Source organism: Pelodiscus sinensis, chromosome 2, assembly GCF_049634645.1.
Source record: "Pelodiscus sinensis isolate JC-2024 chromosome 2, ASM4963464v1, whole genome shotgun sequence".
Classification (NCBI taxonomy): Eukaryota; Metazoa; Chordata; order Testudines; family Trionychidae; genus Pelodiscus; species Pelodiscus sinensis.
The window spans coordinates 181,595,774-181,623,666 of record NC_134712.1 but is presented as its reverse complement, the minus strand read 5'-3'; the positions used below and the strand labels follow the sequence as shown (position 1 = coordinate 181,623,666).

Genomic DNA, 27,893 nt, shown 5'->3' with positions numbered 1-27,893 from the left:
TTTTAAGCAGGAAGTTTAAATAAGACTTAGAATCTTAAAAATATATTTGAGGGGGGAAGAGACTCTTTTCTTCCTGTAACAAGTTCCCTGTTGGGCTGGCAAGGCCAGTTCAGGAATCAAAAGTCAGGACCCAGGTTGTGCAAAGCTTTAAAGAATGAAGCATCCTAGACCGCTAATTCGAACCCTGGAAGATCAACCAGTGGCACTTTTGATCTTCCTCTGTAGTGCAGACATATCCTGAGTGTTTGCTTTCCTAGAGCCACATAATATTTCAAATACATAATTTGACAGATAATGCTTAAAAACCGTTCAGAAGTATTCAGCCTCTTACAGGCAACCCTGGTTCTATTCAGCATTGTTTCTGATCCATTGAAATCAATGGGAATCTAGCCATTGACTTAGACAGGTTTAGGGTCAGGCCCTTCATTCTCTTGACAAGGAACGCTGTTCTATTTAACTGAGAGTGGAGTAGAGAAAGGGATTAACAGAAAATAAACTGAAGCTTAGCATTGGGAAATCCACGTCTCCCTGCCAAAGGATTAAACTATTTTAACAGATGGATGAAAATAATATTGCAGCTTTACAAATCTGTTGTAATTTTCAGTTTTAAGCGGTTTTCAATGAGTTTAATGAATCTGAGAGAAATTAAAAGCTCCATTAAAAAACTGGGCCATAAAACAAAAACTGTACAGATCTGTTGAAAGAAAGAGGTTAAACAGCCTCTTTGAAAATCCTTCATAGATCTTTCAGACCCAGATTAAACCTTCATTTCCCTTACTGTTCAAAGCATCAACACTCAGTGAGAATGTCATTCGGTCCCACATGCCATGTAAGTGCTGCTGCTAGCGTTAGTCACATCAGAAGCACATATTGGAGACAGCAGGAAAAGGAAGTTATTCACCCTGTGAAGTAACGATTGTTCTTCGAGATGTGCCCCGTGGGTGCTCCACTCTAGGTGTCAGGTCTCGTCCCGGCGCCGCGGCTCGGAGACTTTTCATAGCCGTGCTCCGCCGGCTCGCGCATGCGTAGTTCACCAGGATAGCGTTCGCGCCTTTGATCAGCCGCGCGCAAGCCGGCAACCGTCAGTTCCTCTCATCCGCTCATCTGAAAGAAACAATAAGAAGAAATCTCCGGAGCGGGGAGGAAGGGCGGGTCGTAGAGCACCCACGGGGCACATCTCGAAGAACAATCGTTACTTCACAGGGTGAGTAACTTCCTTTTCTTCTTCGAGTGGCCCCATGGGTGCTCCACTCTAGGTGACTCCCGAGCAGTATACAGAGCAGAATTAAAGCGCTCCGGAATCAAGACTATCAGCATGATTCAGTACTGCTGTAGCCACAGAAAAATCTGAAGAAAACTGTTCGACTATAGCGTAGTGCTTCATAAAAGTCACATACGAAGACCATGTTGCCGCTCTGCAAATGTCACGAAAGGACACTCCACTGAGAAAGGCCATAGTAGCAGCAACTGCCCTAGTTGAATGAGCTTTGGGGCGAGAGGGGAGAGGCTTCTCTCGCAGCAAATGACACATGGATATACATAAAATTATGAGCTTAGAAATACGCTGAGAAGTTAAAGGCTGTCCGTTTGAGTGACTCGCTACTGACACCAACAAACGGTCTGTTTTCCTAAACCCGTGTTCTGTCGATGTAAAACGCCAACGCTCTTCTCACATCCAAGGTATGTAAGTGTGGTGCTTGCGTTGAGGTATGGGGTTTTGGGAGGAAGCATGGTAAGACCATCGGTTCGTTTATGTGGAATTCAGAAGACACCTTCAGGATGAACGCCGGATGGGTCCTCAACGTTACCGATTCTTTCAAAAGAACTGTATGGTTCGGCGAGGCCATAAAAGCTGCTCTCTCACTCACTCTGCGAGCTGAAGTGAGGGCTAGGAGAAAAACCAGCTTGACTGTCAGTAAGTGTAATGTTACTGTCGCTAAGGGCTCGAACGGGGGGGACGAGTCAAAGTTTGAAGGACCAGATCCAAGCTCCATGATGGAGGGGGGTGGAGATTCGAGAGCCCCTTCAGAAACCTTTCTGTAGTGGGGTGAGCGAACAAGGAAGTAGCATCCCTATGATGGAACGCATTAATTGCTGCCAAGTGCACCTGTAGCGATGCAATTGCCAAGCCATTGTCGTGTAGTTGCACGTTATTGTCCGCACACCATGCTCGGAACTTTGTCCACTTAGCTGTGTAAGCGGTTCGAGTAGATTGTTTCCGACTATGCAACAATGCTTGTTTGACGCGCTGAGAGCAGGATTGCTCGGAGTCGGTAAACCAGCCAGCATCCACGCAGTGAGGTGTAGGACCTCCGGTCGCGGATGACTGAGGGATCCGTTGTCCTGGGTCAACAGATTTGGAAGAGAAGGCAGAGGATATGGCGCTTTCACTGACATCTGGTGGAGTATTGAGAACCAAGGCTGATGAGCCCATGCTGGCGCTAGAAGAATTACTCGGGCTTTGTCTACATTGATCTTTTCGAGAACTCTGGGAATTAATACTACCGGTGGGAAAGCGTACAGTAATGACGTCCCCCAATGGAGAAGGAAGGCGTCCCCCAGCGAATAGCGTCCTATCCCGGCTCTAACAATAATTGGGACATTTCAAATTGAGTTCGGTCACAAACAGATCATCGGAAATCCCCATCGAGCAAAGATACGATTCAGTATGTCCGTGTGAATCTCCCACTCGTGGTCGTGTGGAAAACGTCTGCTGAGAGAGTCCACTATTAAGTTGTCGGCACCCGGCAGGTAGGAAGCTGTTAGAACAGTGTTGTTGGTAATACACCAATTCCATAAACGGATACTCTCTGCGCAAAGAGAACGGGATCGGGCACCTCCTTGCTTGTTTATATAAAACATAGTCGCCATGTTGTCCGTTAAAATCCTGGTCGTCGTATTTTGAATGCATGACTGAAAATGCTTGCACGCATGCCACACCGCTCTCAACTCGAGCACACTGATGTGCAGTAGCATTTCTCTTGCCGACCAACGTCCCTGGACTGTGAGATTGCCCATGTGAGCTCCCCAACCTATGAGGGAGGCATCTGTAGTTATTTATGTAGTAGGTTGAGGGCGATGAAATGGAACGCCCGTGAGAAGATTGGTCGGGTTGGTCCACCACTGCAGGGATTCCTGGACATATTGCGGCACCACTAGCGGCTTGTGGACACTGTATCTTGATGGGATGTAAACCGTGGCTAACCAGTGCTGGAGGCAACGAAAACGTAACCTTGCGTTGCCCACTACAATGGTGGCAGCAGCCATATGCCCCAACAGCTGTAGACAGACACGTGTGGGAATTGGAGCATGGACCACCGTGTGTACCAATTCCTTGATTAATATAAAACGTTCCATCGGTAAATACACGCACACCATAGTTGAATCGAGGCGTGCACCTATGAACATGAGATTGAGATGGAACTAGTGTTGACTTTCAAGTTTATGAGAAGGCCCAGGGTAGCAAATTCGTTGGATACTGCCCGAACCATATGACACGTTTCCATATAGGTCATACCCCTGAGAAGACAATCATCTAAGTAGGGGAATATTGTTACCCCTAGTCTGCGTAGGTGGGCCGCGACCACTGCTAACATTTTGGTGAAAACCCTGGGAGCACATGCCAGGCCGAATTGTAGAACCCTGTACTGGTAATGCTCGCTCCCCAATCAGAAACGAAGGAAACATCTGTGTGCCACGTGAATTTCTATGTGGAAATAAGCGTCCTGCAAGTCGAGGACTGCAAACCAATCCTTTTTGTTCAATGACGGAAGAATGGTAGATAAAGTCACCATCTTGAAACACTGCTTTTGAAGGTGCCGGTTTAGTCTTTGAAGGTCCAGGATGAGTCTCCATCCTCCCGACTTCTTTGGTATGAGGAAATATCGGGAGTAAAAACCTTTTCCCCAAAACTGCTTGGGAACTCTCTCTATCGCCCCGATGGTGAGCAAACGTTGAACTTCTTGCTCCAACAGTTTCTCGTGAGAGGGGTCCCTGAAGAGGGACGGGGAGGGAGGAGCGGTAGGGGGAAGAGAGAGAAAAGGGATGGGGAGGCCGGATTGAACTACCTCTAGCACCCATCAGTCTGTGGTGATCGTAGACCAGTGGTGGTAAAAAGAGCGTAGACGATGGTGAAAAAGATGATGAGCTTCCGTATTGACTATGGGCAATTGGTTTGCATCCTCGACAAGCAAGTCAAATCCGTTGCTTAGTTGACTGCTGATTACCCGAACGGTTCTGCTGTGGTCGCTTGCGCTGGGGGCGTTGTCTAGGACGCTGGTTGTCGAAAGGACGTGATTGCTGTCTAGGAAAATTGAAGTCATATCTCCGTTGGTAACGGAAATAACACCTACGTTTGAAGGAAGGTGTGTACATTCCCAGTGTACGTAGAGTGGTGCGTGAGTCTTTTCCTGAGTGGAGGACCTCATCAGTGTTTGCCGCAAAAAGTTTAAGTTTGTCAAAGGGCAGATCCTCAACCTTGCTTTGCAACTCCTTCGGCGCCCCTGCTGACGAAAGCCAAGATGATCTCCTCATGGCGATACCAGTCGCAGTGGCCCGAGCTGCTGTGTCAGCCACATCCATAGCAATCTGAAGTGCAGCGCTACATGACGTGTACCCCTCCTGTACTATTGCTTTCAGGAGTGGTTTCTTGGTGTCTGGGAGATGGTGCAACAAATCTGCTAGTTTGGAGTAATTATCGAAATTATGGTTCGACAAATGGGCCGAGTAATTTGCAATGCGAAGTAAAAGTGTAGCTGAGGAATAGACTTTCCTCCCAAAAATATCCAATTTTTTATTATCCTTGTCCGAAAGGGTATTTCTGTACTGTGGCGCCTTACCCCTACGTTGCGCTGCGTCTACCACCAGTGAATTAGGATGGGGGTGATTGAATAAAAAGTCCAACCCCTTTGTTGGAACAAAATATTTTCTATCAGCTTTTTTACTTGTAGGTGCAATCGATGTTGGGGTTTGCCATATCTCGTCCGCCACTTCCATAATCGCCTCATCGATTGGCAACGCGACTTTCGCACATTGTTGTGGGCGGAGGTTCTTCAAAAGGCGATGTTTCTTAACAGGCACATCGGCTAGCTGTATGTCCTGCGTGTCTGCCACTCGTTTGAAGAGATCCTGAAAATGTTTCAGATCATCCGGTGGGGAGATTTCAACTGGGCAAATCGCTTCATCCGGGGAAGACGATGGGCAGTCCGCTGGGGAAGCTTCCGTCTTAGGGTCCTCCGTTTCCGATAACTGACCCTCCTCTGGTTCGGATTGGTCTAACTGGATTGTTGGGCTCTTAGTTGGAGAAGGTGAGCGTAGTGGTTGTGATCGATGAGGTAAGTATTCTGCTAATGGTGATTGGCAGATGTAAGAAGATCCCCTATGCGATGGTGGTGAATGGTGACGCTGGGGACGATCGTCATATGATCTATGATAGCGCTCACAGTAATGTTCAGAGCGTGACGGAGAGGGGTATCGAGAAGAACGTGCCCTACCATGCTGGATATAATAGACGTGGCATGAAGAGCGCCTCACCGATCCGTATCTCGAGAGACGGGAGGGCGACCGGGATCGTGAACGGGACCGATGTGCATCTAAATACACCGCGTCACTATTATCGTGCCGCTGTACCTAATCTGCAAGGGGGAAAAGTAGCCGTGATAGCGACTTCGCTTTCCTGGTGAAGCAGATGGGGAAAGAGACCTGTCCCTATGATGGGTCTTTGACAATGACTTCCTATATGTTGAAGTCTCATCCCTAGCCCGAAGCACAGGGGAACCAGGCACCGAGTGAAGGTGAAACGGTGCCGGAGAGGTCAGCTGCTGCTGATCTGGTGTCGGTGTCGGTGCTGGCAGGGCCCCCGGTGCCGGGGTTAGCAATGGTGCCGAGTCTGAGGCACTGGCGTGTCCCGCCTCAGGTCTCGGTGCTGGAGGAGACGGTGCTGATGTCACCGCCAGGGCAGGCGAAACAGGCGCCGATCCGCTGGGTGCTGCTGAAGCTGCTGAAGCCGGTGCCGGGAGGCTGGTCAATTGCGGTGCCGGCGCGTTCGTCAATTTCAAGGAGCGCGCAGCTGAAGCTGGTGCAGGCTTGCTGGTCAGCTGCGGCTCCGCTCTCGATATCGGCGCTGAAGCCGCTCTGCCTCTGGATGGTGGGGGCTCCTTTATGCCAGTCCCAGCAAGTTGTCTGAACCCCCTGGGGGTCACTTTAGAAGCCACTGCCAGGGTTGAGACTGCCACAGGGAGGGAGCGCGTCGGGGACAGCTTTGACGTTTTGGAGCCAGCCGGTCCCGGAGAAGCCGCTCTCCTCTTGTGCTGGGAGATTTTTGTGGCTGCTGGGGGGGGGGTAGGGTCAGGCTGCAACGCCTTGCCAAACATAAGCATCCTTATCTTCATCTACCGCTCCCTCCGGGCTCTTGAAGTTAACTTACGGCAATGGGAGCACTTGTCAGGAACACTAGTCTCCCCCAGGCACCTAATACAGGTGTCATGGCCGTCAGCCGTTGGCATGGCTTCACGGCACACTGAGCATTTCTTAAAACCAGTCGATCCTGGCATTGTCAGCAGAGTTACAGAAAAAACTGATCCCTGTGCAACCCCGCTGTGGGTAGTCAATTTCACCGTTTAGCGCTTCGCTGCAGCGCTTCTGAGTGAAAACGGCTTTAAAGAAATTTTTTTTTTTTTTTTTTTTTTTACAAGAGAACACTAACAAGTAACAGGAACACAGCTAACACTAAAACTTTAACTATTTACAGGTAGACAACTATCTAAAACCATGACTGAAAAAGAGATCAGGGAGCTCCGACCGCGACCTGAGGCGGTTGAGAGGAACTGACGGTTGCCGGCTCATGCACGGCTGATCAAAGTCTCCGAGCCGCGGCGCCGGGACGGGACCCGACACCTGGAGTGGAGCACCCACGGGGCCACTCGAAGAAGAAGGAACACAAACACTTTTTAATGGAGATCAGCTCTAGCAAAAATGGACGACAATTTACCTAGGTCCCAAAGGATCTTTGCAGCAAAAACAAGCCTGGAATCAAAGAGGAACTTGTTGGTAGAGTTCACTGAACAAAAGCTGGCAGATGATGGGCCCTGCCCTTACAACTGCTACAGTAAAACTAAAAAGGCCGTTTAAGTATAATTAATTAACCTCTCTCTAAAAGGCATGAAGGGTCACCAGCAATCCATCTCAAACTCAGTTTTTTTACATAGGGAGCTGCCTGGCTGTAACCAACAATGGGCCTAGTCCGGCTTCCTTGGATGGTTTCCATTGCAGTAAAAGGTATGGTTTGTACATCAAGACTGTTAACCTTGAGTTAGCAAGGGAAGATCCATTTGATACCCTCCCACCTGGGTTTGACTTCAACTTGCTATCTGTGTCTTAATAGCTTGAAGAATTTATATACTTAGCTGTCCTGATACAGAAACCACACCTACCATTGGAATGAAGACATAGCTGTGCCCATAATCCCACTGACTTTAAGGCAAGCAGGATTTAGCCCACAGTGACCAGTGCATCCACATTTGGGGCCTAAAATTATGGATTTTCACTGCCCATTTAAATACTAAGCACAGCACGGATGCATGTGCCTGTTTGTAAGCAGAGCCTTAGGCAGAGATTTAAGGGCTTCGCTGAACTGGATCTTTAAACAAAAGGCATTTTAGCAGAGGTGCTGAGCAACCACAGTTCTCACTCAAGGCAAATAGCCATGAGTTCCACAACTGGATGCTTTTATTCCACAAAAGCAGGGAATGATTGTGCCTTTAGGGAATCAGGAACATGTTGTCACTTCCCTTTTAATAATCACTACTCTCTGTGCAGACACAGTGGCTGGTTTTACAAGAGAAATAAATATAAAATCTGTGTCCATGTAAGTGACAATGGATTTTGGAATATCTGAGGGCAGCATGGAGTCCTTCAGGTCTTTCAGGCCTAAGTATCCACTGAGATTTTGTTCGCTGGTCAGAGTCCAATTTACCAAACTGACGTCTGAATCCCTCCCATTTCCCTCCCTTGACACCTGGTGTTTCTCATTCATGAATGAATCTAAGCAGTTTCTTTTAAAAACTAGCAAGTCTTAATCTACTTGTAAGCATCACTGACATCTAAAAAACTCACATACTTGGATAGTAAACTTTTTTCCCATCAGTCTTGTACACAACCATTGTGATGAATTCTCGATTATGTGCAAAGTCATCCTAAAAAGAGATTATTAAAATGAGTTGAACACAGATCCCAAATTACTACAAATGCACTGTGTAATTCAAATTCACAGTCCATCACTGCTTTTATATTAACAAAGGTGGCTTGATTTGGCATTTATAATTACTGCGGTGCTTATTCCAACTCCCATTCAAGTCAGTAAAAGTTTTCCCAAGGGTTTCACTGGCACGAGATCAAGCCTCTAGTACATTTTAGGCTTGATTAGGGGTGGATTTACTAGTGATGGGAAGCGCCTTCCATAGCTGTAGCACATGTCTAGATGATAGCACTAGAGTTTAGTGGAGGATAAATAATTTTACAACATGTTTATTTAAAACACATGAATAAAAACGGTTAGAGCAATTACATACATTTTACCATAATGAACTAACTAACCTCCATGTTTAGGGCAAAACAAGAGTCTTATGACATACATTTATGTATCATGACCTGAATTCCCCACTACCTCTGCGGATGAAAAAGACGTACAATGAAGTTCCCTAGGATCTAGTGATGTGTCCAACATGTTAGCCACTAGCTACATGTGGCTATTTGGCCGGTTGAGTGTGGCTAGTTCGCAATAGCAGTAGCAACTATAGTGGCTACTTCAGAACTTGATGGACACCATGGATCTAGCGAATCAGACAATTTTGTACCCAGATCTGACTACATTTTCAATTGTAATAAATCATGCAGAAAACACAATATTGCATGAGTCAGAAAAAGTACCTTGTCTGTAATATGTCTGCTAAGCAGAACCCAGACAGCAGCTCCACCTTGTGGACATTGTACTTCCAGTTTGTACTGTGGATTATTAGCCAGGCTGTAAGCATCTTTCATTGGGCCTTGTTTTGCATCCCAAGTACTAAAAGAAATAATAATAATAATAATAGGCTAATGAATAAGTTAATTAATATTTCTAAAAATAACGGCAAATCCCCAATTTAAGGAAAACTAAATAATAAAAGCTAAATGATTTCCCACTGAAACTTCTAGCAGCAAATATGACAATGGTTACAAAGCACAGCTGTGTGAGAAACACTATCTCCAAAACTTTCTTTTAGATAGACGAGCTGCAGTACAAACATTGAAGAGGAACAGCACAGGATTTGGCACAATGCATACTAAGACCAGAAGAAAACATTATGAATGCTAAACCCATGATTAAGGACATACCCATGGGGCAATGAGCTATTACCATATATGGCATGAAAGCTGGCATGAGGAAGGAAACCTGTGTTTCTATGATTGTAGGTCTGTTTAAAAGCTATTACAATATGGCTAGATCCAAAATCTAAACACACTGGCCCATCCAATTCTATACACAAGGGGACTTTTTAGTTTTAATTAGCAGATCAACGTTTGGATGAGCAGCAGCTTGAATAATAATTTCAAAGCTTTCACACTACCTCGTGTTGCCTGGAGGTGGCTGCTGGATGTGAAAAAAACAACAGAAGGGGATTAATGCTTTACTAAAAAGCCTATAGCACTATGGGGATGCAGGCTCTTTTCATCTAGAATTAAATTATTCCCCCTTTGCTCAGAAGTGATCCATGGAATGCTGCATCAAAAACAAGCAGGTCTCAATTGTTACCCCTCTCTGATAACAGCTACTATGTGCCACCGGCTTTCCTGACACATGAGGAACAGTCTCCTTCACAGTCTAAGGGCAGCCAGACACTTGGGAACTGGACACAATCCTTTCTCTTACTTCATATACACATTAAAAGAGCCTTGCTGCAGAAGTAGGTCTTCAAGACTGAGTTAACTAGGAATATGGCAAGGGCCTTTGCAGAAGTTGCACCATGCACAGGCAATAAGCAGCATAGGAGAAGGCCTGAAGGGGTTTGTTTGTGTGAAGCTCATACATGGGTAAAAAAGGTGGGAGCACTGGCAAAGTGGAGGCGGCTATTAAGTAAGAGGAGTTCAGAGAAGTAAGAAGAGGCAGAGTTACAGCTTTGAAGGGGATGACAAGAAGCCAGAATTTGATGTGAGAGGAAGGGGAGCCAGCAGAGAGATTTAGGAGGGAATATGACTTATGGTCACTATCTCTGCTGAAATGCAGTTAGGACTAAGGTCATAGGACTCATCCAACTCAAGTTAATACTCAATTTCAGTGTTTTTAAGGGCATACATTCTTAGTTTATCTGGGAGAGACGACATGCATTGCATAGGCAACGCACTAACTTTCCAAGGAGATGGCATAAGTAAAGGTAAATGCCCTATTCTTCAAACACCCTAAGCAAACTATTGATGGAAAGCAAGTCTGAAAGATGTAGGAGACTTCAGCAAGTCCAACCTCCCAGAAGTTACATAACCTCCAAAAAGGAGAGGTAGGACCAAATTCTATTTTCCACTACCCACTTCACCTTCAGAGAAACTCCACAGAGGTCAGGGCTGCTTGACTGGATTTGTGAGAGTGCAATGAAGAACAGAATCTGCGGAATGGGTTTTAAAGTGGTATGTCAGGCTCTCAACGAAGAAGCTGGTCTCCAGTTAACGGACAGAAATTGGGGACTGACGAGGAGACTGGAGAGAAGGAAAATGCCAGATCAATGCAGAAGTTTTACTCTTCAAATTAATGTTTACTTTAAAAAAATATCAAAGTAGCTGACTAGATTGTAGAGCTTAACACTTCAGTCTTTCCTGTTGGACCAACCTGTGAAAACATGTTGATTCTTTAAAAAGACTTGGGTTCCAGCTCAAATAAATTACATCATAATACTTGCAAAGATCCTCCCAGGCAATCCAGAAAATCCCTACAAAGAAAACATATTTTTTATTGTTTTCCAAACATCTTAGCTCTACACATTTTGCAGACCACAATGACACAAAAGCACCAAGGTTTGCAATAAAATCCATTCTTGTAAATCTGAATACAAAGGTCTGCATTGTTCACTTCCCCCACCTAAGAACAACTCCCCCAATAGGCCTGGGTAGTCAAGAGAGACTAAAGTTGACCTCCAAGGCACCATTTGGTCACTGTCTCTTTTGATCACAGTTAGGCCTTTGCTTTTTCTTCAGCAGAAAGAATAGTTTGCTCGTCACTTAAGAATGCAAAAGCTGTAGTCTTTGAGCCTTTCTATGAGTGGCAAATGTTAGCCACTCCTGTGCAGCCCCCTACTCTCCCAGGATTCTGAAAAATTAGACACAACTGATACACAATTAATAGACACCTCCGGTTTAGGCAATTTAGCTTACTGGTTTCTACCTATTTAGCTGAAGATCCAAAAGAGAGAAGACATCACTTGTTTAGCAGTTAGTTCTTAATCTGAAAGGAAAGTACACCTAGCATTGTTTGAGATCTTTCCTTGGCATCCCAGTTAACATCCATTTAGGTGTGCTCTAGCACACTAATTTGTTTTAACATTACAATATTCACCTGCTCACCCAATTGCAACCAGAGCCAACACTACCACAACATTCTGAAATCATGTTCCTTGAACTCCCCATATGCTCCTAGTACTGTAACAAGCTGTTGATACAGATGAATTTCAGACTTACAGTACAAAGAATATCCAGAGTCATGGCAACTGTACATTTTGACAGCCAGACTAGTCAGATCAAAATCCAATCATAAGAAGTAACATCCTTATAAATGTACTTCAGAGCCAAGGGATTTAAATCCACGTACTGTCAAATGATGCATTAATAAAAGAATAACCTGCTATCCTCTCTGAAGATTATAAAGCCAGTGTCAGGATGGAATTACTTTTGCTAAACAATGTTTTTCCACCTAGCTATTTCACCATATTCCTCAACATGCAATCTCAGTGCCTATGTCCATTTTTCTGTAAAAATAAGACACCAGACCAGAAAAAGGTTAATTACAATGGGGAAGACAAGCAACTCAGCTATTAGCGTATAGAAAAAATAACTACATGTATGGAAGTAGCTATTGTAACATTTGGGAACTGGCTGATCTGGTGGCATTTTGTCCTGTCACATGGGAAGTCCATGTTGATTTCCTTGATGCAGTGCACTAGTTCTTCCTGGGGAAAGAAAGGGCAACAAGACAGTACCTGGTATTGCTCAAGAAACTTCTCTGCATAATTATGTAGTAGTCCTGTTGGGCTCAAAGAAATCTCTCAGCCACTTAGGTTATGTCTACACAGCCGGACTAAGGTTGAATTAAGATATGCGACTTCAGCTACATCAATTGCGTAGCTTAAGCCGAAATAGCTTAACTCGATTTTTGGCATTGTCTACACAGGAGGAAGTCTGAGAAAGAGCACTCTTCCTTTGACTTCCCTTACTCCTCGTGAAGTGAGCATTACCAAGAGTCAGAGTAAGAAGTCCTCCAGCTTAACATTATTTCGAAATAAAGGCTTGTAGTGTAGATGCGCACTATGTTATTTCAGAATAATGTTGCTGTGTAGACAAACCCGTATAGTCATCCAATCAACAAGTGCATCAACAACTAAAGACTTGTGTACACTGAAGTGTAGCACATGGAGAAAATCTTGAGATCTCAATTACAGATATAAAGGATCTCTTGGGTGAAAGAAAAAACATTGCCTATATGAAGTGTGTGGACATGTATTTCTGAATGCTAGGAAAATAGCTAATGAAGGTCAGAAGAGTCCATTCACATATTAATAAATGGTATTATGAAGTTTCTCAATGTGTTATGTAGTATTAAGGATGGCCAAAAACCACATGAGAATAAAAAAGGAAAACAGAAGCTATTATTAAGAAATATCCTTTTAAATTAAAAAAGACAGCAAATGATCCAGTCTACTTGAAATCTAGTCAATTTTGAAACATGAGTTTAAAGTAAGAGGTACTTCTTCCCTAACTTTGAAAGGCAACAAAAATGGCACTTATTTACTTTCTGCTTTTCCCCAGTTGCTGTGTGAAAACAAAAATAAGGAAACTGAAACAGACCACTCTCAGACACCTGCTCACAATTAAACTGAACGTTTAGGAAAAAAGATCTCATCAGTGAAAGCGTCATTAGATGCTACGGTCACAAAAATAAAGGTCAAACAGAGGCGTGTGGTTTTTTTAAACAATACTTGGCAGCATTATTTTAATTCATTTTACCATTGTCTATTTTTTGAGCTGTTCGGGGATCAAAGTTTAAGTATTTTTGTAGTTCTGGGGTCCAATTTTTCACATCATTTTCACTGTATCTTCCTTTCCAACGTAAATGACTCCAGGGATTTTTCAATTGGAGGAATCGAAGCCCCTAGGGAAGCAGTAAATAAAAAAATTATCTGGTTTCTCTTGTCAAGATAAATCTATTCTTAATCTTATCTAATAGGTGCACAAAGTAAACACTTAAGGCTTTTTGTTTTACTGGATACCTTGTGTTCTCTAATATCCAAAACAGCATATGCATGGGTTGGAACTAAACCCCGTTTTTCTCCCTCCTCCTCAGACATCACTCCAGTTGCCGTTGTGATAAGGACATCACCTTTGTGAAATCTGGGTGGGTGAGGGGGAGAAGAGGAATTAAGGCAGTTTAGTTTAGGTTATTAGCACATATAAAATGACCAGTGTTTTCTCATTACAGTTACTGAACACTGAACTCTTCTTCCAAGTTGCTATTGGGTCATAAGTGCATGTTAATCTTTTTTGAAGGATACAAATTATTCATAAAAATTCAATAAAAGAAAGTAATTGTTATTAGGGATGTAAAATTTTGATTAATTGGCTAATCAAAGAGTTTATCAACTATTTGCACCAACTGCATCAAGGCACCTCCTCCACTTCAAAGGTGGAGGTGCTGCGAGGAGCAGAGTGCCAGTGGGGGACTCAACCAGTGCTTCAAAGCAGCAGTGCTGCACGGAGCCCAGCGTCAGGCTCCACATGACATTTCAAAGTGACAGCACCACATGGAGCCCAGGGTCAGTGCAGCTGTGTTTCCCAGTGGTCTTTCCCCAGGCGCCACACAGCGCTGATGCTCTGAAGCACCCCTTCCTCTTCCCCCCCCCTCCTTGCTGCCTCTTTCTGATAGAGGAAACATGGGGGGCGGGGGGGAAGAGGGCAAAGCAACTACACAACTAGTCCTTCACATTCCTAATTGTTATTTATCAATATTTAAGATGAGACTCTAATAGGAAAATTACTGGCATCATGAAAACAACATGGTAGATCCAATTTTACTCTGATATCACTTTTTATAGATGCTCAGCAAAATAAATCTTCTACCCACCAGAACGAGTAGCCTCAAAGGATCAATCACTATGTACAAACAAATTCATAAGTCTCTGCATTTATGATCTTGGGGGCAAATGTTCTAAGAACCAGAGGTGAAAAGCACACGCTTTCATATTTTCACACCAGTCTATGCACAAAAATGCTTGTTTAGTATCAGGGAAGGACTGTAGTGTCTGAAAATTTAGCCCCCATGCCTAAATACAGAGAAACTGATCAGAAGAGTGACTGTCAATCTACTGGAAGGTCACAAATCTACTGAAGAACATGTGAGATCTTTCATCAGGTACATGTTTGCTTGTTTTAATGTTTTGGCCAAGCGGATATCCCATTCTATCACCTTGGTGCTCTGCCTTCCTTGTCAATGAGAAGAAAGTGGTTGGCTAAATAAGACTTTTATTAATATGGGGATGGAAATAAGACTACCACCTGTAGCTGAAAAAACCTGTGCTCCATGCTGCATCATTGGAAAAATCTAAATCTAGTCTGTGGGAGGCCACTAACTTCTACTCCCCTTTTCTCCAGAGGTGCCTTCCACTGTCTCCCCATACTGCAGTGAATAGGGAAGAGGAACTACTATTTAGATTTTTAAATTGGAGTTCTACTGGAAATGGGAATTCAGTTTTCCACCTATTAACAGAGCTCCCATGTTTCTCCATTAGCCTGTTGACAAAGTCATTCCTTTGTTCCTCCAGTGGATTTCCTAGGACGGGGCAGAGAGGGGCTATGAATGATCATATGTACTTGGACCACATCCTTGCCTTGAGATGTAGTGACAAAGACCTATCACATGCTATATCTATCTCTTTAGTATAATTAAGGCATCTATTTCACTGACAGTTTCTTCTGTCACTAGGAAAAGGAAGAACAAGTTTTTACCTCTGATAGAGCATTCGGAAAGAACTATCTTTGTTGAAAGACTGATTGTCTGAGTGCATAGCAATCCTTTCAGGTATCCAGCCAGTCAATGCATGGAGGTCAATGTTCTGAAATGCAAGCATATTTGGTCATAAAAGACACATTAAGCTATCTCTCATTTGCGTGTATTGTACACAGAGCTATTCTGCACCAGTCCAGCACATATGAGCGCTACTGTTCATTAGACAAGGCTCTACCTGGGCATAAGAAAATGGTTCTCTCACACAAGTGGCTTAATAATCCAGTCTTGTGTACTGGTGTCTGTTTAAAGTACAGTTATTAGTGTTCTAGATTAGGTTGCAAATCTCCAGCACTCTCAAGAATGAGGTCCCAAAAGGAGCCTCACAAATCCTGCCACAAACTGCACTGTCAATAATTTGTTTTTAATCTAGCTTGTCTGCAAGATACAGCTAGCTTTACATGGTGAAAAGGCCTGCATAATAAAAACTACTTTAATTTCACTAGCTCTGTTGCACTTTCAAGCACAGTATGAGGCTTCACTCCCCGAAAGATACTTCAACAAAATGATCTTTTTTTCTATTCCCTCTCCCAGATAAGCAGGACTATGACAGCTCAAAGAAATGCTTCCCAACATGTCTAAGGCCATTACTGACAGATAGGCCTTGGACAACAGTGCAGGCATTTGGAAATTCTTCTTTGATCATGCAAAGGAGGAAAGATAGGTACGTCTACACAGCAGCGTTATTTCAGATTAACATAGGGAGTGTCTACATAACAAGACATTATTTTGAAATAACGTCAAGCTGGAGGACTTCTTACTCCGACTCCGGTAGCCCTCACTTTACGAGGAGTAAGGGAAGCTGGAGGAAGAGTGTTCTTCCTTAGACTTTCTGCTGCGTAGACAGTGCCAAAAGCTGAATTAAGTTATTTTGAGTTCAGCTACGCAATCAACGTAGCTGAAGTTGCATAGCTTAATTTGAGTTTTGCCCTGATATGTAGATGTGCCCGTACTGTCAAGAGCTGTAGTTTCTATGTTTTATTAAAACCAAAGCTAGAAGTCAAATTGTTCTTCCAACTCACAGAATTTGATCCAGGAAAATCATATCCACCCATGACCTTCATGTAAGCTTTTTCTATCAAGGACACCCACAATTCACTTTTATTGTTGGAATAAGAGCAGAGGAGCTCTCCTTTGTGATCTACAGGTAACTGGTCGTCTATTATCACCTGAGCAAAATAAGCAAACAGAAATCATCATAAAGGTGATAATCCAAACATTTTACACTTTTCTTTAAAGGAAAAACACTCTTAGAAACTCATTCTATTTCATAGAGCTCTGTCAGACTGAGGAAACGGAACACTGTTTCCCGACAAACACAGCAATTCCTAACAGCAGTCTACCCTAGGAGATAAAGCACTGAACTGGGATTAGGAGAGCTGGATTCTATTTCAAGCTCTGCCACTGGTAGGCTCAGTGACTGTGGACAAGTCACATCACTCTGTGCCTCACTTTCTCCATCTGCAACGTGGGGATAACACTGAGCAACTTTGTAAAGCCATTTGAGAGCTACTCATGAAAAGGCCTATACAGGCAGTCCCCGAGTTACGCGGATCCGACTTATGCCGGATCCGCAGTTACAAACGGGGCTTTTCTTGCCCCAGAGGACGCGAGTGGCGGGACGCCCAGATGCGCCGCCCGCGTCCTCCAGGGCGAGAAAAGCTGCTCCGCGTCTCCCTGGTCTGCTGGGGGGGGCCCAGCAGACCAGGGAGACGCGGAGCAAAGCCGCGGAGGACGCGGGCAGAGGGACAGCCCAGACGCGCCGCGGCTGTCCCGCTACCCGCGTCCTCCAAGGCATTGCTCCCCGTCTCCCTGGTCTGCTGGGGGGGAGTGGGGAGAGGGCGCAGCTAGTGCGCCCCCCCTCCCCCTCCAGCAGACCACGCTTTTCTTGCCTACGACGCCTGGGGTAGAGCAGCTGGAGCGCTGCCGGATTGGTCCCGCAGCGCCACTCCTCAGCGCTACTGGACCAACCCGGCAGCACCCCAGCTGCTCTGCCCCAGGCGTCCCCAAGTCAGCCGCTGCTGAAACTGACCAGCGGCTGACTACAGGAAGCCTGAGGAAGAGTTGCTCTGCCCTGGGCTTCCTGGAATCAGCCACTGATCAGTTTCAGCAGCGGCTGACTTGGGGACACCTGGGGTAGAGCTGCTGGGGTGCTGCTGGGTTGGTCCCCGCAGCGCTGAGGTGACCTACCCGACAGCGCCCCAGCTGCTCTGTCCCAGGTGTCCAGATTCAGCCGCTGTTGAAACTGATCAGCGGCTGATTCCAGGAAGCCCAGGGCAGAGCAACTCTGCCTCGGGCTTCCTGTAGTCAGCCACCGGTCAGTTTCAGCAGCGGCTGAATCTGGACGCCAGTTCCGACTTACATACAAATTCAACTTAAGAACAAACGTACAGTCCCTATCTTGTCCGTAACCCGGGGACTGCCTGTATAACATCTAAGTATTATTTAATATATAGAAAAGTCTAACAAACCCCCTTCACCCAGTTAATTAGAAACACAAATAGTTATTTGTCCAAAGGAAGGACAGCATCCGACACCGTCACCTCTGCTATCTCCAGTGGTTTTTATTCCTCACTGTTGTTGGTTTTTCCTTTTCTCAAAACAATAATCCACATAGTGGCAGTTTTGAAATGAGTAAAATATCTTTTTTTAAAATTAGGCAGAATAGCACGTGAGTTTTTACTCCAGAAATGGTCTGTAATGGCTCCACAAAGAAAAGCTCAGCCTCATCTTGACACTAAGCTGTTATTGGTGCAGATCGTTAATGAAGCACAGACACACAGCCCAACCCCACAACTTGCATGAGAGTAACCTTACTGTCTTGAGCGGTCCCAGTCACTTCAATGGGACTCATTCATGTAAGGAAGGATATTTACATGCATGCATTAGCCTAGTAGCATTCAATACCAGCTGGCAAAGGGCTCCTTGCTATGTAAAACTGGCCTGACCAGCTCAACACACCTCACACACTACAAACATGTCATGTAATGTATCACTGGAAAACAAGTAACTCACTGACCCTTAATATTCTTGTGCAATGTAAGTATGGTGAACCTACAAACATGTATATAAAGCAGGGAAGTAAAGGCATAGCCCTTTAAATGTGTAACTGATGCTTATCAGTGACCCAAACTGGTTACATGTAGCTCCCAGAGAGCCGGCTGCTGCCCTGCACTCCTGCCTCTGTACCAGCGGCTTACGTGGGCAGCCCCACAACTCACATTTGAAACCCCTGATCTAGAATCCTTAGAAATTAAACACAGATTCATAATAAAACAAAATGAGCTTTCAAGTATGATTCAAATAATCATATTTGAAGTTACTTACTTTTCTAGGGACACCATTGATATGAAGTTTTACCATGTACTTTCCACATGGATTATACTCTGGTTCACCTTTTTTATTCTGAGGATAAATTATGCTATTAGAAAAAGAAAAAAAAAATGCAATGTAACTGAACAACGTGCTGCATGTATACATACTGTATGATTTTTTTAAAAAGTGTTACATTAATTTGATCTATTTTGGGAATTTAAAAATGCATGTCACCATTTTAAATTATTTGAATTTCTATGTAAAGTAATCTCTCAGAGCATGAGAGATTTAACTATTTTCTTGTTTTAATTTATATTTCAAACAAGATCTGCATACATCAGTCTCTCACCCACTCAACTAGTTATTCACAACCAAACAAAAGAAATGCATTCTAGTATATATTTTACTGTTCAAGCAATGTTATATAGCTTTCTAAATATATACAATGTTTCTATGCATTGCAAATCAAAGACCATTAGTAAAGAAGTTAAGAGAGCAATGCCCACGGGATAAGGTACTAAGAGACAATAAACTGCATTACTTTGGGCAAAAATTTGCTAAAAATAATTTATTAAAACATGTCAAAAAACTCGAGCCCAGATCACACAGTGGGCCCTATGTGGCAGATTGCTAAGCCCAATGGAGATCATAACAAGATCAGCACTTTAGCTAACAATATTACCTCAATTCTATGTAACATTAATGCTGAAGCAAATGTAGTACCTATTGTACAGCAGTTAGCAAAGAAAAAAAGTGAAAACATGAATGAAGCATGATTAAGGAAGGGAAAAGTAAAGTGAGATAAAAAAACCAGAACAGCCAAGTTTTCCAAATATGGATGTTTAAAAGTAGGGTACAAAAACCATATTCAGCATCTAATAGAAAGTGGTTTCATTTTTTGAAGTGCTGAACCTCACAAATTCCCATGAAGTCAACAGGAACAGCTGAAGCTCACCTTTAAAAATAGAGACATGTTTATTCATGTGCCCAAATATGAATTGAAGAACCTAACTTTAGCAGATTGATTCAAGATTTTCAAACCTAACATACAATTTTGACTTTCTACAAAATGTAGTCTCTCATCCCTGGTCTACACTAGGGAGTTGTTTAGAAATAACCCCCATGATTTTGAAATGAGCAGAGCATCCACACTACCAAGCCCATTATTTCGAAATAACAGGCTGGTTATTTCAAAATAACTCCTGCTTTCCTTGGGGAATAATGCTAATTTTGAAGTAGTTTCAAAGTACTGATAATGTGGATGCTCCACTGCTGCTATTTCGAATAACTACTCCCCAGTGCTTCATAGAGCTCTAAGTTGAGGTAGCACGTCCACATTAAAGGAGCCTACCTCGGACTAATTTTGAGACTTCCCTGTAGTGTGGACATGCTATTTTGAAATAGTTATTTCTGGGATTATTATTTTGAAATAATTTTTTAGTGTAAACATGCCCTCAGATACATACAAACACATATATATGTTTGTGTGTGAGCTTAACATAAACCCAAGTTAAGTCGTCACATCCATCATCCAGCCTTCTATCTGTTATAGCTAACGTTACGATACAGGCTTAAAACATGATACATAAATGACAAGATTTTCAATAGGAACTGCTATTCACCTTGTAATCAACTTTTTGTTGAATCGTCTCTCATAAGCTGCGCTGATAGCTAGCGATGCCACGAAAGAACAATCCGATACTATTGTCTAGGAGCAAAACACACTAGAATGAGGGTTGAACAGTTATTAATACTTACACAGGAAAAGTTCAATTAGAAGTGCTTCCAACAATTGAAAGGACTTCTGAACCAAGAGACAAAGACACGCCCAAAGGTTTAGGGAAACCTGTTTCTTCAAAACTAAAATCAACAGGGTGTGTCTAGACTTTCCAGTAAGTGATGCAGCAAGTGTCTATATAGCAGGTTTGGTGAAGACATGCTAAATCAATCTATTTGTGTACTCCCACCTCCTCAAAAAGCACAAGGGAAGTTGACGGGAGACTTGCCCGTTGACACAGTGTAAACCAGCCTTCAAACAGAGAAAAGAAGTTAACTAGATGAGAACCAGAGACAGATGCTTACTAAATGTCCAGTGAGAACAAGGGGGGGGGGAACCTCTTTCGATTTCAGGTTCTGACCCAGAGTCCTCTATGTGGCTTAATATTAGAACTTTTTATATATAGTTGTGCCACAGAAACCTCCACCACGCTCAATGATCTAACTTTGGTTTCCATTTAAGTGGCCTAAATTTAAATTTACCCGCACAGAATCTTGTTAATCATTTGTCAGGTCTAGTAGTTTTTTCTGTCATCAGACTGGAAATGGAACAACAACACAGATATTCGGACTTGTAGAGTAAAAACCGCCAATTACAAAACTCCAAGTATCTCAATGTAAAGTTATCTCTTTGGTAAAGGAGAAAAATAACTTAAGTTGCCACTAATCTTCCTCAAAAGGGTTAAAAAAATACATATCAAATTAAAGACAGTTTACTTATTACATGTTTTAATTAGGGCTGGCAAGCAATAAAAAATTGTAATTAATCACATGATTAAAAATTAATCATGATTAATTGCACTGTTAAACAATAAGACAACTCCAGCTGACCCCGGGCTTTGTGCTGCACTGCCCCGCCCCTTTGAAATGCAGCACCCTATGGAAACACCTGCAATTTACGTGCATTAATTTTTTTAATGCATTAATTCTGCCCTGCGTTAATTGCAGGCGTTAACGTGCATTAATTCACAGCCCTAGTTGTAATAAGTAATTGTAATATGTGACTGTTAGTAGGAGCCAAATTTGCCCCTTTCCCCCCCCTATTCTTAAATCCATAGAAGCACTGGAAAGAGATTAAAGCTAGCTGAATGGTGGACCCTGCCATCTTGTGGCTGATGGCAGGATAGAACACATTTGGTCATGCTAGACAGGGCATGCTCTGAAACTCACCTTACAATGGCTTTTTGGAGCAGCAGTATGTGCCCCCTCATGTATAGCAACAAACACTGATTTTAATTCTTGCTGTTAATTTATCAGATCTCCCTTCCATAGAAGTTAGCGTGCTCTGCCCATGGTCCAGTTTTGCCCCATGCTTTTCACAGCTAACAAATCAGCGACTCTTGATTCCCAAAGTTCTGAAGAAGGCAGCTGTCTTGTGTCTATAATAGGCTGCTCACTGAAGTACCTCACTGCCTAATGTAGTTCAAACTATACTCTTTGGATATGGTGATCTAAAATGTATAATAGTCACGTTTTCCATTTCTTCCTAAATTTTCCCTCTGTTTATTCATATACTCATAATAAAGTAAGATGGTCAAACAATTAAAAATCACAATCATGAGATTAAAAATGGTCGCAATTACAGTTTCATTTGCACCGTTAAACAATAAACCATTTAAATGTTTTATAAATACAACCAGGGCTTGACAAACCGTGGCAAAAATCTACTCGCTAGCCCCACATTGCGCATGTGCCAGACCCGCATTGCACATGCGCGCGCCGCCACTGCACGGGGCGACCGGCTGAAATCTACTCACCACGGGCGAGTAGATACACTGATTTGTCGAGCCCTGAATATGACATTGTATTTTCATTGTAAAAAGGAAAAAGATTCAGCTGAAACAAATATTGTAGTACCATCTCTTTATTGTCAAAGTGCAACTTACTAATAATAAATTTTTAAAAATATAACTGCACTCAAAAAAGGGGGACATACGATTTTTTTAACATACCTAGTACATAAATAGTTTACAATGTCTACTTTAACATGTGAAAATCTGTTCTAATTTTCAAATGACATTGTAAATGAGAAATAGACAGCATTACTCCCATAACTGTAAACAAACTTGTTTGTCTGAACAATTGACTGAGTACGAAGTAGGATTAAGTAGACTTGTGAGATGCATTAAAATATTTCTTGTGTTTCTTTTTACGGTGCAAATATTTGTAAATCAAATTCATATGAAGTGAATATTACACTTTGTATTATAATTGAAATCAACATTTGAAAATGTGGAAAAAAACATTTTTAAATACTCATAATAATTATAAATTGATATTCTATTATTGCTTAATGCAATGAATCACCATTTAAAAATCTAGTTAATTTGCTTTCCGTTAATCATATACATTAGCTAATAATTAATAATCCTATCAAAGTAAAATGGCCTATAGTGAAATCAAATATAGATCTCAGAAGAGGACAAAGTGAACATCTCCACATTCCAGGTTTTTAAACAAGCAACCCAACATTATTTAAAAAAAAAAAAACCTGAACTCACTATGCAATTATCAGAATAGCTATTGTAAAAATTTCATTTTAGAAACAACTTACCTGCTTTATGCTGAAACTTGACACAGTATAAATCATTGTAGGGTTATTTGTTAGGTCATCTGGCCGCACCCACTTGGCAAATATTTCCTTTTGTTTGGGTGACAATGGTAACTTGCCACATTTATCTCTGGTTTAAAAAAAAATAATTAAAAATAGTTCAAATCAACCAAAGACAGCTCAGAAACAAATTTCCCATGTATATCCCATTTTATTTTTAGCAACCACAGACATTATTCAACAAGGCCATTACCCCATAAGTGGGCGAAAGACTATGGGCATGTCTACACTACAGAGTTATCTTGAAATAACAAGGTGAGTGTCCACACAGCAAGTCCATTATTTGAAATTATTTTGAAATAATGGCTTCTTATTTTGAAATAACCACCCCATATTCTATGAGGAACACCACCTATTTTGAAATAGGGTTAGTATGAACGTTCACCTGCTTCCTAGGGTGCTAAGTCAAGGTAGCGCATCCACATTAACAAAGCCTGCCTCGGACTAATTTCTAGGCTTCTCTATGGTGTGGATGTGCTACTTTGAAGTAAGTTATTTTGAAATAACTCCCAAAATAACTATTTTAAAATAGCCTGGTAGTGTATACATAGCTTACATGAAAATGCTAAATGCCTTTTTTGTTCCATTAGGGACTGTCTTTGTAAACTAATGAAAGATGGGAGTGATTACAGAGGACTGTAAGAGGGAAAAATACAGTGCTAATCTATAAAAAGGGGGTATAAAACCAACCCTAGGGAATTATAGACCAGTTAGCCTAGCTTCAATACCCAGAAAGATAATGGAGCAAATCATCGAGAAATCAATTTGCAAACAACAAAGATAATAAGGTGAGAAATAAGAGTCAACATGAATATGTTACAAACAAGTCATGTCCAATCAACCCAAAAGCATTAACAAATTGCCTAAGGAGATTCTGGAATTTCCACCCAAAGCTTTTAAGAAAAGACGCAACAAATATCCTGGTAGAAATGGTCTAGTTATTATGTAGTTCTGACTTGAGTATAGGAGTCTGGGCTAGGTGACCTGTTGAGGTTCCTTTCCAGTCGTACACATCTGTGATTCTATGACATGTAAATACAGTTATAAAGTAGTCTAAGTTAATAGCCTTGTAAAGCTAGTAATAATTTGGAACATATCATATAATATAAAATACTAAATATTTTGACCTTTTTCCCCAGGTAAAACCAAATGGGAGAGGGGAATTCCAAAAGCCATCTTTAACGAGAAAGATAAATTGTTTGTTTTGGTCACTAGTATTGAACCAGCAGGTGAAGAAGTTTATGCGATGCTATTCCACTCTGGTTCTGGCAGGTTGCAATATATTAGACTGCAACTCATAATTCACCATCTCCCCATATTGTCATTGAACTTTACATTTATAAATCTTCCAACAGCTTCACATTACTGAACTAAAAGCAGTGTTCATCTCTGCTGCGGTCTCCTCTCCCAAGGAAGTCACCTGAGTCCCAGGTTCCTGCTTTCATAATAATATTAATACCCAGCTCTTACACAACACGCTTTATCAGTAGACCCCCAAGCGCTTTACAAGTAGGTTATTACCACTATCCCCATTTTACAGGTGGAGAAACAGATGCATAGAGGGGTGAAATGACTTGCCTAATGTCATCCAGAATGCTACATGCAGAATCAAAAATAGAAGCTAGGCCTCCTAAGTCCAAGTTCAGTGCTCTACCCATTAACCCACACTTCCATTTCTACTCTGAAGAGAAACTAAAGCTGTCCTCTGAAATTATGTGGAGAAGATATCAGGCTTACACAAAAACACCCCTCTCTCCAATCCAGGTCCAAAATTATGGAAGCACAACTAAATAAGACAAGGTGAAAAAACAAAGTACAGTGGGATCAGAATGCATGGAGTAGCACCAGGCTCAAACAGTACGAAGAAGGGCCAGGATTTTCAATTACAGGCAGTCCCCGACTTACGCGGATCCGACTCTTGTCGGATCCGCAGTTACCAACGAGGCTTTTCTCGCCCCGGAGGACACGGACAGCGGGACCTCGCGGTCCTGCCGCCCGTGTACTCCAGGGCGAGAAAAGCTGCTCCGCGTCTCCCTGGTCTGCAGACCAGGAAGACGCAGAGCAAAGCCGCGGAGGGGCTGGGGCAGCGGGGCAGCCCCAGCCCCTCCGCGGCTTTGCAAAGCCTCGGGGGAAGCTGGCAGCGGGACAGCCCAGGCGCGCCTGGGCTGCCCCGCTGCCCGAGCCCCTCCGCGGCTTTGCTCCTCGTCTTCCTGGAGACCCCCCAGCAGACCAGGGAGACACGGAGCAAAGCTGGGGAGGATTTGGGCGGGACTGCGGCACATCTCCGCTGTCCGGGTTTCCCTGGTCTGCTGGGGGGCGCAGCTAGTGCGCCCCCCAGCAGACCAGGCTTTTCTCGCCTGGGGTAGAGCAGCTGGGGCTGCTGGGTTGGTCCTCGGCGCTACTGGACCAACTGGGCAGCACCCCAGCTGCTCTTCCCCAGGTGTCCCCAAGTCAGCCGCTGCTTAAACTGATCAGCGGCTGACTACAGGAAGCCCGAGGCAGAATTGCTCTGCCCCAGGCTTCCTGGAATCAGCCGCTGATCAGTTTCAGCAGCGGCTGACTTGGGGACACCTGGGACAGAGCAGCTGGGGTGCTGCCTGGTTAGTCCCCATAGCACCGTCCCTGCGGGGACCTACCCGGCAGCGCCCCAGCTGCTCTGTCCTAGGCGTCCAGATTCAGCTGCTGTTGAAACTGATCAGCGGCTGATTCCAGGCAGCCCAGGGCAGAGCAAATCTGCCTTGGGCTTCCTGTAGTCAGCCGCTGGTCAGTTTCAGCAGTGGCTGAATCTGGAAGCCAGTTCCGACTTACATACAAATTCAACTTAAGAACAAACCTACAGTCCCTATCTTGTACGTATCCCGGGGACTGCCTGTAATGGATAGTTTTTGGTTTCCAATCTGACATTTTAATGAGGCCTGATTTTCAGAGGCAAGAAATTCAGCACTTTCTGGAAGTCAGACTCAATTATGGTGTCTCCAGTGGGCACCCAGACTTGTAAGCACCCAAATATGTAGTCACTTTGAAAATCATAGCTGAGTTTTAAGCCAACTTCACATGCAACTCCTCAGTTTTTGCTGTTACCACTCTTTTACTGTCAGATTAATTTGGTGTAAATGGCACATTCCTGTGGCTGGCAACAATTAAAGGCTGAATTACTACCTTTAATTACTACTTGAACAATTTGGAGTTTTGGGAAAGAAAAAAAAAAAAAGACACAGAAAAACGGAGAAAAAATGAAGCAAAAGTAACTAGAGTAACTGATGTTCACTTACGAAAATGGCACTGGAAAGGCAAAACGCTCCCGCAGGTCAACGCTCATGAATGGGACATACTCAATGCCATTTATCTTTGATGTCTTTCTGCACGCAATAAAATGAAAATATGATTGTAAATTTCAAAGTGGTAACTTTAATGTTCAGAACTATTTGGTTTTATCATATTCCAGAGCACAAGACCAAGGAAATAACAATGAAGGTAAGGAAAAAAAAGAATTCAAGAAATGATGCACTGGTGACATTATGCCTCAAACAAGGAATAATTACAAGTTCTACATCTCTAAAGATGGAGTACTTACTGGGCTAGGCACCAATCTTCCAAAGATATGCACAATAGCAGACCAACAGCCCTCTAGAGGTACAATGATCTGCTGTCTGCACATCTATAGCACTGAGGCCCAAGACCTTAAAATACATGATTATTTAAAAATACTTTCAATTATGTCTTTACATTCCTGTTTTCACACAGTTATTTCACTGAAAAGCGCATCCCAAACTAACAATGGATATGGCACTTTTAAGTGACTATAATTTCATATTCATTCACTTTTGATCAGTTAGTCAAATAGCAAAGGTACAAATGACAACACTGGATATAAGTATATGTGCAAAGATATAGTCAAGTGCAGACAGAACTATAAATCAGGGCTATTTTAGATCAGGAAGAATCAAGAAATATGTACAAATCAGATGTGATCATAACAAGTTTCAGTGACAACTACGGAACAATAGGTAGTCAAAAAACATTTTCTAAAACAAAAGATAAGATCTAAAGCAATTTGAATTTCTCTATGAAGCTTAAAAAAGGTTTATATTTCACAAGTACAGGCAGTCCCCGGGTTACGTACAAGATAGGGACTGTAGGTTTGTTCTTAAGTTGAATCTGTATGTAAGTCGGAACTGGCGTCCAGATTCAGACACTGCTGAAACTGACCGCCAGTTCTGACTTACATACAGAATCAACTTAAGAACCCCAGGCGTCCCCAAGTCAGCTGCTGCTGAAACTGATCAGCAGCTGATTCCAGGAAGCCCGGGGCAGAGCAACTCTGCCTGGGGCTTCCTGTAGTCAGCGCTGGTCAGTTTCAGCAGAAGCTGACTTGGGGACGCCTGGGGCAGAGCAGCTGGGGTGCTGCTGGGTTGCTCTAGTAGCGCCGCTCCTGGGTGCTACTGGACCAACCTAGCAGCACCCCATCTGCTCTGCCCCAGGCGTCCTGATTCAGCCGCTGCTGAAACTGACCAGCAGCGGCTGAATCAGGACCTGGGGCAGAGCAGCTGGGGTGCTGCCGGGTTGGTCCAGTAGTGCCCAGAGCGGGCGCTGCAGGACCAATCGGCAGCGCCCCAGCTGCTCTGCCCCAGAGTCCAAAACAAAAGCCTGGTCTGCTGGGGGGGGGGGGAGCACACTAGCTGCCCCCCCTCCCCAGCAGACCAGGGACACGGGGAGCAGAGCCTCTGAGGCTTTGCTCTGGCAAAGCCTCAGAGGCGAGGGACCCCGCCGCGGCTGCGGCTTCAGTCCGGGAGCCTGTGGTCTGCTGGGGACGGTCCCCAGCAGACCACAGGCTCACGGACTGAAGCCGCAGCCGCGGGGGGTCCCGCGCCTCTGAGGCTTTGCCAGAGCAAAGCC

The 27,893-nt window shown here is 43.5% G+C and overlaps 1 protein-coding gene across 8 annotated transcripts in view; it reads right to left on the bottom strand.

The window, feature by feature from the left end:
* CAPN7 (calpain 7) overlaps positions 1-27,893 on the bottom strand; it is a 50,390-nt gene that overhangs the window by 11,932 nt on the left and 10,565 nt on the right. For 7 of the 8 annotated variants that reach the window (XM_075921936.1, XM_075921939.1, XM_075921938.1 and 4 more), the window contains 11 exons: positions 26,270-26,356; positions 22,941-23,067; positions 20,233-20,318; positions 18,623-18,716; positions 16,318-16,464; positions 15,238-15,344; positions 13,506-13,626; positions 13,243-13,387; positions 10,856-10,955; positions 8,926-9,061; positions 8,117-8,192 (listed from right to left, as the gene is read on the bottom strand). In XM_075921936.1, coding sequence (XP_075778051.1) covers positions 8,117-8,192; positions 8,926-9,061; positions 10,856-10,955; positions 13,243-13,387; positions 13,506-13,626; positions 15,238-15,344; positions 16,318-16,464; positions 18,623-18,716; positions 20,233-20,318; positions 22,941-23,067; positions 26,270-26,356 — 1,226 coding nt within the window. The remainder of the gene's footprint in view (positions 1-8,116; positions 8,193-8,925; positions 9,062-10,855; positions 10,956-13,242; positions 13,388-13,505; positions 13,627-15,237; positions 15,345-16,317; positions 16,465-18,622; positions 18,717-20,232; positions 20,319-22,940; positions 23,068-26,269; positions 26,357-27,893) is intronic. The other variant, XM_075921940.1, reaches the window with a different exon arrangement.